Source organism: Trifolium pratense, linkage group LG7 (genome assembly GCF_020283565.1).
Source record: "Trifolium pratense cultivar HEN17-A07 linkage group LG7, ARS_RC_1.1, whole genome shotgun sequence".
Classification (NCBI taxonomy): Eukaryota; Viridiplantae; Streptophyta; class Magnoliopsida; order Fabales; family Fabaceae; genus Trifolium; species Trifolium pratense.
This window is the reverse complement of record NC_060065.1, coordinates 34,821,447-34,839,250: the sequence shown is the minus strand read 5'-3', so window position 1 is coordinate 34,839,250 and position 17,804 is coordinate 34,821,447. Positions and strand designations below refer to the sequence as shown.

General features: G+C 41.9%; 1 protein-coding gene across 1 annotated transcript; it reads right to left on the bottom strand.

Moving 5' to 3' along the window:
- Positions 1-557: 557 nt before the first annotated feature.
- On the bottom strand, positions 558-1,565 carry LOC123895632. The gene is made up of 3 exons (XM_045946091.1): positions 1,412-1,565; positions 1,170-1,304; positions 558-1,066 (listed from the first exon to the last, which is right to left on the bottom strand). Exons 1-3 carry the CDS (start codon positions 1,505-1,507, stop codon positions 821-823), a joined length of 477 nt encoding a protein of 158 aa, XP_045802047.1. The 5' UTR covers positions 1,508-1,565; the 3' UTR covers positions 558-820.
- Positions 1,566-17,804: the final 16,239 nt, after the last annotated feature.

Genomic DNA, 17,804 nt, shown 5'->3' with positions numbered 1-17,804 from the left:
CAAAATAATTGAAGGATGTAACTCACTAAATTTTTTTTTTTTTTTGAATGGCAAATATAATATATATAATAAGAAACGAAAATCCAGTCCAATACAGAAATAATAAAGAGTATAAGAAATACTCCTAAAATAAAACAATATGAAGAAAAAGGAGAGGAAACAAACAACAAAGCAAACCCAAGCCACTAAGGCAAGCACACCAAAACCACCAGAAAGCACCACAACACACTCTACCTGACCTGTATGAAGATCCCAACTCTAACAGAAGGACATGGAGAAAGTTGGGGTAAAAATGTGGAATGCAAAGATGGAAGCCGATTTGCTAAACTTTAAAATTCACAACAAATGGTAACCAACCACTACTACACCAGCAAACAAATATTGTAACTTTAATTTAATGCAACGAGCATTTATAAATCCTAGAAGAATATTGATAAACCTATAAAAGATTAAACTTTATTACTATGGTGGTGTTGGGTTTGAACCCTTGTTCTCTATGATCAAAGATGATGAAGAATTGAAACTATGAACTAATGATAAAATGTGAAAGCAATGTATTAGAAATAATAACGGAAAATCAATATTTTTATTAATGAAGCACCTTTTATAGGTGAAGAATACAATTTATAAGAGAGGTAACTTATGTAACAAGTTAACCAACTAACCTATAACCTCTCTAACTAACTAACTAATCATGACAGCTGTATAACAAACTAAGTAAAACTCCTACTTGTAAGCACTAATAAGCAAGTAAACACTAATGAATAAAAGGGCAAAAACAGATAGCTTGAGTTACAAGAAAACCAACAGGTGGAGTGTATTAGATTTTAATGCGACACTCTGCGACAACAGGCAGTTTATCTTTATCAACTTGATCTACCAATACTTTGGCCTGGAAAATTGTTATAGCATCAGAAGGAACTCCTTTTTGTTTTGCTTTAAAGGTAATGTAATACTCCATAGGATCAATACGAAAAACACCACCACCACCACCATAAGAACCAACATCATAAGTATAGGTAAACTTGATAAGGTCATTAAACTCAAAACTTGCACCAGAAGAACCCTAACAATACAATTAAGAAGAACAAACAATCAATTTAATTAATTAATTAATTAATCAATTAAGAACAAACATACAATAATAATAATAATAATAAGTATCGTACCTGATTGTAATGGTCCAAGGCCAACCTGGAGAGATTTATGAGAAGAGGACGACAACGGTCGGTTATGTCAGCGGGTCTGACAGGACAACCGCCGGATAACAGTGGTATTGGAGGAAGGGGGGGAGCATCGTAACACTGCAGCGTTGTCGATCGAGAGAATCAAATAAAATCAAATTATCAAAATTGAAGGGAAACCGTGAAATTGATTAATTAATTAATTAATTAATTAAATAGATGCTTACACTTAGGTTGCGATAAATTTCATCTTGACGAACTCGTTCCAGTTCCGATGGCGACAGTTTGGAAGCGTAGAAGCGGTTATACCATTCAGTCGACATTCTGCAAAGACGGAAGGAAGAAAGGAAACAAACAAGAAAGTTTGTTTATCTAATCCCTAAACCAACACACCATTCCTTCTATTTATATTTATAGGACTTTCTTGGTTTGGGCTTTTTTTTATGATCCATCCCTCCGGCCCAACAAATCTCTTTTTTATAAAAACAAATCTTTTTTTTTATTTTTATAATTTTTTTTTAAATAAAAACAAATCTTTTTTTGTCAAGATTACCCCCATCACCTCCCTTCCCCTCCACTCCATTTACCTCATTTTATAAAAGCAATATGTCAAAATCTCAAATGCTTAACAACTTTATCAAGAAAAATTCTATTTTATGTCATTATTTTAAATGGTTTTAAATGGTAGATTTGAGATATTCAAATTTTTTCAATTTTCACTACATATTTCATATTATTGTTATTTTTTCAACACTTATGGAAGTTAATGGTGAATAAGTGGAGTGTCCCGGGTCCAAAACCGGACTCATGCACATACAGTGCGATATCCCTACCAACTGAGTTAAGCTCATAGGGACAAAAAATATTAATTTTTACTAGAGACTAAATTAAAAATCTTTAAGCCGCTAAGTTTGGTCTAGTGGTGAGGGATTTAAGTAGTACGTTATAGGTCATGAGTTCGATTCTCAACTTATTGTAAACTAAAAAAAAATTAAAAATCTTCACTTTAAAATTAATAAATCACTTATTCATAAAAAAAAAATCACTTTATCCAAAAAAAAAAAATTGGTTTACAATAAGCTGGGGATCGAGCTCAGGACCTATAGCGTACTACCCAAACTCTTCACCACTAGACCAAACCTAGTGGTTTTCTTTATCCAAATTTTATTTGTCCGATAAGCCATAACTCAACTGACAAAAATGTCGAAATTGTTAGGCCGAATATCGTGACCCGATTTGAAGCCGGGATCAGACAAAAAAATAAATCATCGAAGCCCTTTTCAATATACTTATCTCATTCATCTATAAGGTTCATTTAATCTACAAAATATAAATACTGAAAGAACAATATAAGACAAAATAATATATGACAAAGTTTAAGGTTATGACAAAATTTTGTTATGTACAATGTTGTGACAAAAAATATATTTTGGTATTTTTAATAAATTGTACCAAGAACAAAAAATTATCTTATAATTTAATCAGGGACAAAAATTTCAATTTTCATTCAATCTTTAACCCCTAGTGTGCATATCCCCACAAACAGTTTAAAAGAAAAGCACAATACAATTGAAATTGTTTCTTCCAATACTTTATCTTAACAGATCAAATTGCAGTCATATTTGTACCTTACCATATCATATTACAAGTAGAAAAAGCCGCAAACTTTGAATTTTAATTTTTTTGTCAAGTAGTTTAGTGTTTATAAATTTTACGTTTAAGATAGATAAGTGAAATGATCGAGGTTCGAATCCTGACACCCTACATATATAATGCAATATCTACCGACCAAGCTTAACATGTGGAATGCATAAATATACAAAGGATAAAATAATAATAATAATAATAATAATAATAATAATAATAATAATAATAAATAAATAAATAAATAAGTATATTGTAGCAAGCAAATAATAAGATAAAGAGAAAACACTTGGATATCAAAATTTTATTATGTATAACACTTATATCAAACTTTACGGTTTTACTGATCTAATCGTTGGATTGAAAGTTCTTCATATACTTTTTGGATAGCTTATCACATTATTTAACTACAGATAAATTATTAGAAAATAACATAGTTGAAAATGCATTTTCTATTTACGATTGAGGGTTATACTAGTGCATATACTCTTCAGGAGGAAAAACACTTGTGTAAATTTTTAGTCAAGATTGGAGCTTGCAACCTTAGAGTTTATTCTCTTATAGTTATTCCGTCAGATGGAACGAGTATTCTTCTGCTAGCTTATGCTAGTGGGACTAGTTTTTCAAGATAATTTTGTTGTCTTTTCTTTTTCTTCTTGTAAAAAAAAAATGCAATAATACTAAGCTTTTAAACAATTGGATTTGTTTTTCAACAAAACTCACACACTAAGCCCAGGTAAAAATTGCGGATTCAAACTTATGTCCATATCAAATATATTTACAGACTTTTATGATCTTAATTATATTTATGGGACTCAAACAATTGAATTATATAGAAGATTAGGACTTAACTTTTTTTGGTACATTGATACTTTTTTGTATATCTAAAACTATATACCATCGGTGTAATACTTTTTTTCTATATACACCAATTCAAACTACATCAATATATTTCTATGGATTAATTCCTACAATATCGATCTCATAAATATTTAGACATGCTAATTGATATATAAAGAAATTTTAGACTTTTGAATGAAAAATATGTGGCATGTAACTTTGATGCGCCGACCTATAACTCACACCATATAAATGGCTTATATCTGACTCTGAGTCAATTTGGCCACCGCAAAAAATTACAAAAGAAAAGTGTTCAATTTCTCTGGCTACGTGTAATTCTTCATTTCTTCTACACAATCAATCATAAAGAAAAGAATAAAGACAAACAAACATACGTAGTACGTAGCTCACCAATATTTTTCCAAATATTATATGAAAGAACCAACACCATACCTTTCTTTTAAATTACATATATCCACCGACTTTTAAATCATATTCCATTACTTTTTTTTATAAAAATAAACGAGGGGTTGTACTAAAAAGAAAAAAAAATAATAAACGAGGGGATGTTTTATGTTTAATTGAATATATTGAGCATTACTAGGTCCATGCATACGTTTAGTTCAACTTGAGCGGTTGAGCCTATAGTATATACTCACTCAGTCACTGCCTAATTGCAATTATAAGTGAAGATGGCAAATAGATTGATTGGTCCATCCTAGGTGATCTTAACTGTTGATCAGAACAGGTAGAAGGCCAGCTGGAAGTCCGTTGAGCAGGTGGTAGGCAGTAATCCGAGCAGATGGTCCACGGAGGGGGGGGGTTGTACCTGCAGGTGCTCCGATGCCAAAGTCAGACAAGGAATAGAGAGCAAAAGAGATACTAGAGAGAAGTTAGAGAGAGAGAGTAATTGTGATAATGAATAGTGTTCTACCTTGCTCTCCCATGAGGGAGAGTATTTATAGCCCCCAGCTCTGGGCCAAAGGTCCTCTTAGTGGGCTGGACTAGCCAAGGCCCATTAAGAGGGACTGCCAAGATATCACCCTTAGATGGTGGGTAGAGTAGTAATTTTACCCTATCTTGGTGGAGAGGTTGTGCCATGCTGACATGGAGGTGGTTGGGCAGGCCATGTGGACTTTGTGAGGGTCTAGGGTGGACTAGCATTAGTCTAGTCCAGAACAGGAGCCCCCCAAGTCGTTGCTCCTAGGCATAGGAGTGATGACTTTAGATGTGTGCCCAAGTGCAGAAGGAAATCTCCTTGCAACCTCTCTTGAACAAAAGTGGACGAGGAAGTTGCTCGTCAAAGCCTTGCTCGTAGCAAGTATCTGCAGTGTTTTGCTCGAATCGATTTTTCGAGGGTGTTTAATATCCTGCTCGTAATTATGGTTACGAGGAAGTATGTGTTGCTCGTATCTCCTGCGAGGAGATATTGCACAAGATGGAACAGTTGCTCGTTGCTATAGCGAAGAGATAACAACGAGAAGTTTTGTTGCCCGCAATGATGACGAGGAGATGATTTTTCAAGAAAGAATTGTTGCTTGTTGCTATGACGAGGAAGTTAGCAACGAGGAGGTTTTCTGCAAAGCGCAGCCTTTTGCTTGAGGACTTGCTCGAGTGAAATTCGAGCATCCTTTTTTATTGGGGATGTGAAAGGGTGCATTTACTGCTTTGATTTTTACGAGGGAGTGTAAGGACCATTGGATCAAAGCGTCTCTTCACTCCCCTGGCTTGATCTATATAATAGAGGAGAGTGAATTTCATTTTTACTTTTCACTCTCTCTCTTCAATTGCGAATCTCTCTGAAGTTCCAATTCACAAGTCAAATCGTTCTTCAGGTTTTCTTCATATTCAAGGTAATTCTTTCAAATTTTCCTCTTTAGATCCATTTTTTGTCATTTCTGCCCAGTTTTGGGCGTTTTTTCATGAAGAATGTATGAATTTATGAACATTAGGATGAATGTGCCGGGCACCATATGAACTTGGTACCGGGGAGATTTCCTCCCCTTTGAAACTCTAGGTTAGATAACTAGTGACGGGGAGCCTATCTCCCCGTTTCAAACTTTAGATAGTTTATTTTAAGAGCCGGGGAGCCTATCTCCCCGTTTGAAACTTTTAGCTAGTTTGTTTAGGTGACGGGGAGCCTATCTCCCCGTTTGAAACTTTAGATAGTTTGTTTAGGTGACGGGGAGCCTATCTCCCCGTTTGAAACTTTAGATAGTTTGTATTGCTGGGGAGCATGCTCTCCCTTTTTAACTTAGGAATTTTTTCATGAAATTCGTTGTTTGAAATTCAAAGACGGGAAGCTTATCTCCCCGTCTTTCACCTGGGCTACCCTCCTCGGTTTGATTTTAATTGCCATTTGAAAAGGGCTTTGGTCGGGGACAGCGTCCTCGTCCTATCCTGCGCCCTTTCACTTGAATTGCGGTGAAAGGGTGGATTTGATCATCGAATTCACTTTGTTTTTGCTGCATTTCAGGTTGTAAAATGTCAGAATCCGAGGAGGTTGTGGAAAGCCAGGGTGCGGAGAAGTATACATTGGTCGACTGCATCACCGATCCTGCGCTGGACTGGGTTGCTCCAGAACCCCGGGGAATAGCCTCGGCGCTTACTTCCCAGGATCCAAGATTATATATGACCGTCGAGCAGCAGAGAGCAGACGGGCTTCAAAATTGGTCGACCCGTATACCCGGGGAGGGTGAACGGGTGTGCTCGTCTTTTGACGGGCATGATTTCGCTATGTACGAATTTGTATTTAAGGAGATGGGGCTCAGGCTGCCGTTCAGCCCCTTTGCGGCCAGCGTGCTTAAAGCCTTGCAGGTGGCTCCGTCGCAGCTGCATCCAAACTCGTGGTCTTTTATTATGGGGTTTGAGCACCTCTGTACGTATAAAGGCGTTCTTCCCACTCTTCCCCTTTTCTTTAGAATCTTCAAGATTCAGCGTAAGCCGACGAGGGAGGTTGGGCGAGCACCTCGTCAGAATTGGGTTTCATTAAAGCATCACGAGGATGTTAAATTATTCAAAATGTTTGTGGATTCCGTTAAGGATTTCAAAGAGAGGTATTTCGTCGTCCGGGCAGAATCTTCATCTGCCCGGGAGAGTTTATTGGAGCTGGAGGAAGATAGGGACGAGCAAGGTGTTGCTCGTAAGGATGCCAGCGGGCAAGTTATAGTTCGGGCAGTTCCTAAGTTCCCGTTAAGCTGGTCGTATACCCACTTCCAGAAGGAGCCTAAGGAATATACAACCGGGGACGCAGATTTGTCTCCCGAGGACATGGCTGCTTTCGAGGATTTGAAGGCTTTTGTGGCCGGTTTTACTCCCGGGGTCTAGACGACTCGTAAGGGAGTTACAATAAGAGATGAACACGGGGTGCCTAAGGCCTCTCCTCGTCTCATTAATACTAGGATCCTCCTCAAGTGCAGAAATGCCGGGGAGGTCAAATTGTGTTTGGGTATTGTTTCTTTTCTTTTTAACTTAGAAAAATTTCTGTTATTTTGGTATGTATTCTTCCTCTTTTACTAACGTGCTCGTCATTTATTTGCAGACGAAATGGAAACTATTGCCGAGCGCATGCTGAAGGCCAAGCAGGATGAGAAGGCGAGCAGGTCTGGCCGAGGAAAAAAGAAGGTTGTTACCAGAGCTTCCCAGGAAGTGAGACCGGGGACCCCTCCGTGCAGGTTATTGGGACCTCGGCGGGCACCCCTTCCTCAGCTCCCCGGCCTCCTCCAGCAAAGAGGATAAGAGAGGAAGATTCCCCGGTCGAGGATGCGGACATGGGTGCATGCAGCAAGTTTCCAGTTCCTCGGTGCTTTACCGTGGACAAATTTTTTGAGAAGTATCCTCCGGAGGTCTTTGAATCTGAAAGGGCTGCTATTCTCAATCAAGAACCTGAGGTCCGTAAGCAGCAGCATGCTCGTGACATGGCTGCTATGGTGCGGATGGTTTCGAGCTCCCTTGTGCTTGGTGACGAGCGGGAATCCTTAGTCGAGCAACTGAACACTGCCCAGGCCAGGCACGAGCGGGCCAAAGGTCGGATCAACCAGCTTAAAATTGTTGTGGATGACCTCAAGGAGAAGCAACAACACTGGGGTGACCAGCTGGACGAGCACCGTAAAAGGGGAGAGGAGTTGGAAGCTGCTCGGGTTGAGATTGAAAGACTCACTGCTGCTATGGCTCCGGGCGAGAACGAGCATAAGGCTGCCGAGGGGTTGACCACCCGAGCAGATTTGGTCAAGGTGATCGCTCAGCTGTCCCATGATTTTGTAGAGGGCACTGAGTACGCCTTTGAAAATGCCGTGCAGCAAATCAAGTGCCTTAATCCTGACGTGGAGCTGGTGACCCGAGGAATACATGTGAACGGGCAGGTCAAGGATGACCAGATTGTTATCCCGGCCGGCCTGGCTGACTCTGACGAGGAGGAAGAAGATGCTGAGGAGGGTCGTGAAGACGAACAGGGTGATGAGCAGGAAGATAGATGCGAGGAGTAGATGTCCCCATCCTTTCTATTGTAATTTATTTTTGTCTCTTTGGATTTTTGGGGCCTTTGAGCCATGATTTGTAATATTGGAACAAGTGGGCTTTTGTCCCCGTCTTTTTATTTTTATGTCAATTCCGGGCAGGTGCCTGTTTATTTATTTATGCTTGTTTATAACTGCTCGTCTATATCTGCTCGCATGTATGTTTATTTTTCTGCTCGCATGTATGTTTCCTCCTTTTTTAACTTAGAAAATTTTACAAAATTTCGTTGTTTAAAATTTCAACCGGGGAGCCTCCCCGTCTTTTTGACTTAGAAAATTTTGGGGAAATTTCGTTGTTTAAAATTTCAACCGGGGTGCCTCCCCGTCTTTTTGACTTAGAAAATTTTGGGGAAATTTCGTTGTTTAAAATTTCAACCGGGGAGCCTCCCCGTCTTTTTAACTTAGAAAATTTTATGAAATTTTGTTATCAATCTCGAGCCGGGGAGGTTCTCCTCCCCGTTTCTAACTTGGATAAAATTTCGCCTCTGAGATTCGAGCCGGGGAGTTTTGTTCCCCATTTTTAACTTAGCGAAATTTTATGCTAATTTGTCTGCCAACGTTGGGTCGGGGAGGTTTTCTTCCCCGTTATCGGCATGACTGAAATTTCGTTGTTCGAACTGGAACCGGGGAGTATCCCCTCCCTGTTTTGCACTTGTGAATTTTTAGTGGGATTGTTTTGCCAAAATTTTCCTCGTTCAGGCTCTAATGGTGCTGATGTGATCGTTCGAGCACGTCATGTGTTCGTTCGAGCCGGTTGATGTGTTCGTACGAGCACGTCGGAGTGCTCGTCCGAGCAAGTTAGTGTGTTCGTCCGGGCACGTTAGTGTCCCCGTCCGAGCAAGTTGGTGTGCTAAGTTTTGCCTGTTTATTTTTATGCCAATTTTGTATACTTATCATATTTTTGCATGTATGAATGCTACGCTCGTTGTTATTTTGCCGGGGAGGTTTCCCCTGCTTGATACTGAGCATGTTTTATTAAGGGTAGTCTCCTCTGTTTTGACTTAAACAGTTTAGGGAACTGTATAAGCACTTAGAGTTGTTTCTAAGTTACGCGAATACAAGCACGCTAGTGTACCCTTCTTCGCAACCTGAACCTCCCATCGCGAGCTGGGTGCTAGGTCGTGGCACGGGGACGATGGGCTCGTTTCGAGAGTTATCCTCGTCTAGCAGGAGTTCCATTTCCCTTATGGTGAATTAGTTCCCTTGCTATGGTTTTAGATGAGCACGTGTGCCATGGTGCCCTCCGTTGTTTAAGGTGCTCGATTCGTTGTGTTCTGAAGTGCGAGCAGCCTTTTAGTGTGGCAATAACTTAGCTGTAATATTGTTTCAATTTCTGGGCATTCCAAGGTCGAGGAAGTTTCTTTCCTCGAAGGTCCTCGAGATAGTATGCACCATTTTCTGTTTTGTCAATGACGCGGTATGGTCCTTCCCAATTGGGTGCAAGTTTGCCATCCTGGGAGTCTGCATTGCGTCTTAGGACGAGGCTGCCCACCTCGAATTCTCTTTTGATGACTTTGGTGTCATGACGGGCAGCTATTTTCTGCTTCAGGGTGGCCTCCTTTAAAGAAGCTCCTGTTCGAATTTCTTCGACGAGGTCAAGCTCCTCTCGAAGTGCTTCGTCATTTTGCTCCTCGTCAAGAGGCTGCTCAGTCCGACGAGATGGTTCCCCAATCTCTACGGGGATAACTGCCTCCGTTCCATAAACCATTCGGAAGGGGGTTTCTCCAGTTGTGGAGTGTGGGGTTGTTCGATAGGCCCAGAGTACATTGTCAAGCTCTTCGACCCATTTCTTTTTGTTTTGGTCAAGTCTTCTTCGTAACCCTCTCAGGATCACTCTGTTGGCTGCTTCAGCTTGCCCGTTGGTTTGGGGGTGCTCGACCGATGTGAAGTGCTGCTTGGTGCCCAGGGCAACAAGGAATGCTTGAAACTCTTTGTCTGTAAACTGTGTTCCGTTGTCTGTGACTACCACCTGTGGTATTCCGAATCTAGCTAGCACATTTCTTTTGAAGAAGCGCAGGACTCTGAGTGATGTGATGTCGGAGAGGGGTTCGGCTTCTACCCACTTCGTGAAGTAGTCCACTGCTACTATTAGGTAGCGATTTTGATAAAGTCCTTTGGTAAAAGGACCAAGTAAGTCCATGCCCCACCAGGCGAAGGGCCAGGGGGAAGACAAAGATTTTAGTTCTCGAGGGGGAGCTAAGTGCATATCCCCATGCCTTTGGCATTTGTCACATTTTTTTACGTGGTCTTTGGCGTCCTGTTGCATAGTAGGCCAATAGTACCCTGCTCGTAGAGCTTTCCTGGCAAGTGACCTTCCTCCCAGGTGTTGGGCGTTAATGCCCTCATGGACTTCGCGTAGGATGTAATCTGCTGTGTCCTCGTCCACACATTTTAGGAGGGGAATGGAAAATCCTCTCCTGTATAATTTTCCATCAAGGATGACATAGGAGCAGGCTCTTCGTCTGACTACAGCTGCTTGTTTCTGGTCGTCAGGGAGAGTTCCGTGCTCGAGGAAGTTGTATACTGGAGTCATCCAGCAGTCTTTGTCGCCAATGACGTTTATGTCCACAACCTTGCTTGGTTTTTCTATGCTTGGACGAGGGAGTATCTCTTGGATGACAGATTTGTTTCCGCCCTTCCTTTTTGTGCTTGCCAGCTTGGACAGGATATCTGCCCTTTTGTTATGCTCGCGGGGAACATGTAATATTTCAACAGAGTTGAACTTGGTGATCTTTTCCTTTACTAGCATTAGGTATTCAGAGAGGTTATCATTCTTGGTCTGATACTCTCCTAGCACCTGTGAGGCGACCAGTTGCGAATCTGTGTAGATTTTTATCTCCTTGGCTTGCAAGTCCTCGGCCAAACGTAGTCCAGCGAGGAATGCTTCATACTCTGCTTGGTTGTTTGAAGTTGGGAAGGATAGTGCTAGGGAGACCTCGATTAGTAAGCCATTCTCATTTTCAAGAATGATGCCTGCACCTGCTCCTGTAGCGCTTGATGCTCCGTCTACAAAGATTGTCCATTTATCTGCTCCGTCCACTGTAGGGGAGGAGCTCGTCATCTCTGCGACGAAGTCAGCTAGAACTTGGGCTTTTAGAGCTTTTCTGCTCTCGTAACGAATGTCGAATTCTGAGAGTTCGAGGGACCATTTGAGCATCCTGCCCGCCATATCTGGTCGGCCAAGCAAAGACTTGATTGGTTGGTCTGTTCGGACCACAATTGTATGAGCCAAGAAATAATGTCTTAGTCTCCTCGCAGCATAAACTAGTGCAAGGGCTATTTTTTCAATTTGTTGGTACCTTAGTTCAGGACCCTGCAAGGCTTTGCTTGTAAAGTATACTGGTTTCTGCCCTTCGTTTGTCTCACGAATAAGAGCTGCACTTACAGCCTCCGAGGCGACGGAAAGGTACAGGTACAATACCTCCTCGTCACTTGGTCGTGAGAGGACAGGTGGCTCTGATAAGGCCTTTTTCAGATGTTGGAGAGCTTGCTCGCATTCATCTGTCCATTCGAAGACTGCTTCTTTCTTTAGTAGTTTGAAAAAGGGAAGTGCATGTTGTGCTGATTTGGATACAAATCTGGAGAGCGATGTTAGCATTCCATTAAGAGTTTGTATGGACTTCTTATCGCTCGGAGTGGGGAGCTCGGCAAAAGCTCTGCACTTGTCGGGGTTGGCTTCAATTCCTCGCTCGGTTAGGTAAAACCCCAGGAATTTTCCTGCTCGGACCCCGAAGGTGCACTTCTCTGGATTGAACCTCATGTTGTATTTCCTGGCCTGCTCGAACACCTTTCGAAGGTGCACGATATGGTCGAGTTCCTCGGGGGATTTTACGATCATGTCGTCCATGTATACCTCGAGCATGTCTCCTATTTGTCCTCGGAAGACTTTGTTCATCATTCGCTGGTATGTAGCTCCTGCATTTTTGAGACCGAAGGGCATTACGTTGTAGTAATAGTTGCCCGACTCGGTCATGAAAGCTGTTTTTTCTCTATCTGCTACTGCCATTGGAATTTGGTTATAACCTGAATAAGCATCCATGAAAGACAATAATTTAAAGCCAGAAGAATTATCAACAAGTCTATCAATGCAAGGTAAGGGATAAGAGTCTTTAGGGCAAGCCCTGTTAAGATCGGTATAGTCGCATCACATCCTCCATTTTCCATTAGATTTTTTGACGAGTACAACGTTGGACAGCCAGGTTGTATACCTGGCCTCCGAAATAAAATTTGCCTCTAGGAGGTCTTTTACACATTTTTCTGCAGCCTCCGATTTCTCAGGAGACTGCCTACGCCTACGTTGTACAATGGGAAGTGCAGTGGGATCAATAGTCAGCTGGTGACATGCTATGTTGGGGTCCAAACCGGGCATCTCGGAAGCGTGCCAGGCGAACAGATCAGCATTTTCCTTCAAGCAGGCTTCAAGTTGCTTCCTGGCAAGTTCGGGGAGCCCGGTCCCAATCTTCACTGCCCTGCTCGGGTCCTCTCCGAAGGGCATCAGCTCGAATTCACCGTCTGGAACTGGACGACGGTGCTCTTGGCTTGCCTCGTCATCTTCCTTCTTCTCCTTGCGGAGCTTCTTTTCATCTTTGTTTTCCTGTTTGGAAAAGCGGCTGTCGAGGTCAATGGAGCTGATTTCTGGGAAGGGCAGGGAAGTTGTTGCCTTGGACTTCTTGGACTCGGGGAGCTGCCCGATATATTCATTTCCTTTGGAGGAGGCATTGAAGACTCTCCTTGCTGCTTCAATGTCTCCATGCAGTGTTGCAACTTGGCCTTTATGAGTATAGTACTTCATCTTGAGGTGGGCAGTTGAAGGGACAGCCATTAAGTCAGCAATAGCTGTCCGGCCCAGGATGCACTGGTAGAGGGAAGGGCAGTCTACTACCAGGAATTTCACTTTGATAGTTTTTGCAGTTTCTTCAGAGCCAACGGTGACTAGCAGGTCTACATAGCCCCATGGCTTAGTTGTTGCTCCATTAAATCCGGAGAGATCAGATCCAAAATAAGGAGTGAGGTAGGTTTCATCTAGTTGCAGAGTCTTGAAAAGTTGGGAATACATGATATCACAGGAGCTTCCTTGGTCGACCAGTACCCTGCGGACGTCCATATTTGCCATGTCCACTCTGATGAGCAGGGGTATCTGGGAGTTTGCAGTTCCACCGGGCAGCTCTTCCATATAGAAGGCTAAGGGCTTTGATTGCCCTTTCGGTTTATCTAGAGTTGCGCTCAGGTTGGAGGAGCCATCTATCAATTCTTCAAATTTTCTCTTGATGGATCCTACAGTCTGTTTGTCAAAACCTCCACCAGAGATAACCATAGCGTGGGCAAGTGCGTCCCATTTGCTCAGCGTAGGAGCAACATAGGTGTCGTCCAAGTAGTCAGGGACAAAGAAGTCATCAGTTCTAGAGATGGCAAGGGCAACTGGCTTGTGCCCGGATTTTTCTGGTGCAGCTTCTTCATTGTTGCTGGTCTCGGCAGCTTCTGCCCGGGGAGCATTGCCCCTCTTCACGTATTGTTTGATTTGCCCATTTCTAATCAGAATTTCAATGGCGTCTTTTAGCTGGATGCAGTCGTCAGTCAGATGGTCGTAACCTTTGTGATACTTGCAGTACCTGCTCTTGTCTTGGCCAGGCTTTGTGGGTTGTTGTCTTGGAAATTTAATTCCTGCTTTAGTGAACTCAGCTGAGTTGCACTCTTTCCAAATTTCTTCCTGGGTTTTGCAAAGGGGAGTATAGTTGCTGAACGTGCTGGGAGGTCCACGGGGTTCCCTAGGCCTTTCGCCTCTTCGTCTTCCTCCTCCTCGGCTGGACTGTTCAGCATTTGAACGAGGAGCAGGTTGACTGTTTCCTGCTCGCCCATAACGGGCAGCATCTGCAGCTTGTTGCTCTTCATATTGGATGTAGGGTTGAGATTTGAGGAGGAGGTCGCTAAAGGTGCGCGGTTTTTCGATTCCAACGGCTTTTGCAAAGTCAGAGTTTGGTCTAAGGCCCCTTTGGAGCAGGTATTTCTTCATATCATCAGTTGTTTCTACCTGGACGGCTTCTTTGTTGAACCTCTCTATGAAACTGCGGAGAGATTCATTATCAGCTTGGAAGATGGCATCCAGGACTGCCTCGGTTTTTGGTTGTTTGCGGGAAGCAGTGAAGTGCCTGCGGAATTGGTCGGACAGATCCATCCATGAGGTTATGGGGCGAGGAGCTAGGCTGTGGTACCAAGCCATAGCTCCCTTTCTCAGAGTAGTTGGGAATATTCTGCATCTAATTGCTCCGCTGACCCTTAAGAAGTTCAGGGTAGCGTTGACTGATGCAATGTGTTCATCTGGGTCAGTAAGTCCATCATAAGCTGGGAGAGGAGGTGGTCGCTCATATCCCTTTGGAACGGGTGCTTGAAGTATGTCGTGAGATAAAGGGCAGCGGGGATCATCCTCGTCACTCTCTTGTGAGTTTAGGGGAGGTGAGCCTTCACGATCAGGAGTTGGGCTCCTGGAGAATTGGTCAGTGTGATGGCTGCGGCTTACTGGCTGCCCTTGTTTGGTCATCAAGTTGAGTCCCTGGGGAGAATGACGACGAGGAGGTGTTCGGTCCACAATTTTTCCTTTTTTCACATTCGGAGAAGATATACCCTCGCGGGGAGGGGAGATATGGTCTCTTTTCCTGCCAGGTTGCTCAATCCTCTCAAGGGCAGGTCGTCGTTGTCTGACAGTTTCCTGACGAGGAGGGGATTGAGAAGTGGGAGTTCTCCTCGGGGGAGAGTTGTTCCTTGAGAATCGCTGATTCCTTTCCAAGCGATCGAGTCTCAGATTCTGCTCGTCCATTCGGCGATTCTGGCCTTGGAGAGCTTCGGTGGTTTGTTTCAGGGCAGCTATGAGTGCTGCTAGTTCAGCATTAGTAACTGAAGCAGCGGACAAGTCGGTCTCTGCTGATTTGCCCTGCTCAGACTGAAGGCGTTTGCCTGCCTGCTTCTCAGTCAAGACGACCAAGTCGCCATCCTCAGAAGTCCAGGAAGTGGCCTGCCCGTCTCTAGGGTCTGACTCGGGGAGGGCCTGGAAGTCAGTGATGAGAGCAGGAGACAGACGGGGAGAAGATGGAGGAGCAGCGTCCTCAACGTCATTGTTGAAATGAGATGAACTGGCCATGACGAAGAAGTGATTGATTGGTTTTGTTCTTTGGTTTTCTTGCTCGAAACAAAGAAGGGGAGAACTCAGATCCCCACAGTCGGCGCCACTGATCTTAACTGTTGATCAGAACAGGTAGAAGGCCAGCTGGAAGTCCGTTGAGCAGGTGGTAGGCAGTAATCCGAGCAGATGGTCCACGGAGGGGGGGGTGTACCTGCAGGTGCTCCGATGCCAAAGTCAGACAAGGAATAGAGAGCAAAAGAGATACTAGAGAGAAGTTAGAGAGAGAGAGTAATTGTGATAATGAATAGTGTTCTACCTTGCTCTCCCATGAGGGAGAGTATTTATAGCCCCCAGCTCTGGGCCAAAGGTCCTCTTAGTGGGCTGGACTAGCCAAGGCCCATTAAGAGGGACTGCCAAGATATCACCCTTAGATGGTGGGTAGAGTAGTAATTTTACCCTATCTTGGTGGAGAGGTTGTGCCATGCTGACATGGAGGTGGTTGGGCAGGCCATGTGGACTTTGTGAGGGTCTAGGTGGACTAGCATTAGTCTAGTCCAGAACACTAGGGATGTCAAGTAGATTTAATTTGTAGGAGAAGATCGATGAAAATTGTTCTATTTGGAAATATGAAAACAACCCCATCACCTCCCATTTGCTTTTCTCCATCTATCTCGAACCAAACAGATCCTAAAAATTGTTTAGATGATAAAAAGCTACACATATATTTAATATATTTGATATACATGATTGAACTATGTAATATCCAATTTATCTATGCATTGACTTCATTATTTATCCCGAGACATTTCTCATAACTCCTTAATAAATGGTATAAGACCACCTCCAGCGGTGGTTCCTCATGAGAGTTTGCCAGCATGGCAATGATTTGGGGTCCACTTTTTCTTTGCTTTGGAGCTCCACCTGGCCATCAGTGTATAAACAAGCAACGGTTCTTCAATTTTTTTTTTTTATTTTAATAATAAAAATAGCCGTTACCAACGGCTAGTTTCTTTTTTTTTTCTTTTTTTTTTAGTTATTTTTTAGTTATAAATATAGTTTTGTGAAAAAAATTAACCAACACAAATTTTACCAACACTTAATTCAATTTTCTCTTCAATTTCAATTTTCTCTCACAATTTCATCATTTTAATTCAAATTTTCATTTTTTTTTACTTCAAATTACAATTGTTTAGGTCAAATGGATCCTAATCATTTTCATTATCAACAAGCTATGTTCAATTTCATGCAAAATTATCAAAATCCTAATCCTCAAAATTCTCAAATTCCACCGATGCCACCATTTTCTACTCAAGTTCCACCATTTTCTACTCAAGTTGGTACTGAAAAAGAAGAAAGGGTTGTTGTTAAAAACAACCCTTTCTCGAGATTTTTTTTTAACAACAACCCTTTCTTCTTTTTCAGTACCAACTTGAGTAGAAAATGGTGGAACTTGAGTAGAAAATGGTGGCATCGGTGGAATTTGAGAATTTTGAGGATTAGGATTTTGATAATTTTGCATGAAATTGAACATAGCTTGTTGATAATGAAAATGATTAGGATCCATTTGACCTAAACAATTGTAATTTGAAGTAAAAAAAAAATGAAAATTTGAATTAAAATGATGAAATTGTGAGAGAGAAAATTGAAATTGAAGAGAAAATTGAATTAAGTGTTGGTAAAATTTGTGTTGGTTAATTTTTTTCACAAAACTATATTTATAACTAAAAAATAACTTAAAAAAAAAAGAAAAAAAAAAGAAACTAGCCGTTGGTAACGGCTACTTTTATTATTAAAATCAAAAAAAAAAAAATTGAAGAACCGTTGCTTGTTTATACACTGATGGCCAGGTGGAGCTCCAAAGCAAAGAAAAAGTGGACCCCAAATCATTGCCATGCTGGCAAACTCTCATGAGGAACCACCGCTGGAGGTGGTCTAAGAGCCATGATTCAATTTGATGGGGGAGCATATGAGTAGATCTTGATATTAGATCAACTAAAGGATGTGAAAATTCACACTTAAAAAGAAATTATTGGAATTCAAGTTAAGTGTAAGATGTGATGTTCCCCTTTTTTGTAATCTTGAAACAATCATATATTGTTTCTCTCGAGTTTCCCCCAACAAAAACATGATATTTTTTTCTCTCTGACCGAACTCCACAACAATTATGTCAACAATAATATATTAATATATATGTTGTTTGCTTTTAAAAATAATTTGTCAATACCTTAAAGAAAACATATAAAGTAATCTCTTATCTATATATCCATAACAAAGTACATGCATGGTCTGATTCTGATCCGAGTCATATATAGAAGAGAGCTCGAGAAACAGCAGAAAACAGATCCTAAAACATGGACCAATGAAATGAATCTAATGCTAAATTTGTAAAGGCACCACACTCACACCACAACGCACATAGTTTAATAATATGAATATGACTCAGCACACACAAAGCATCTTTCAATTTGCCACTCCTCCACGTGTGATGTTAATCCATAACCAATCATT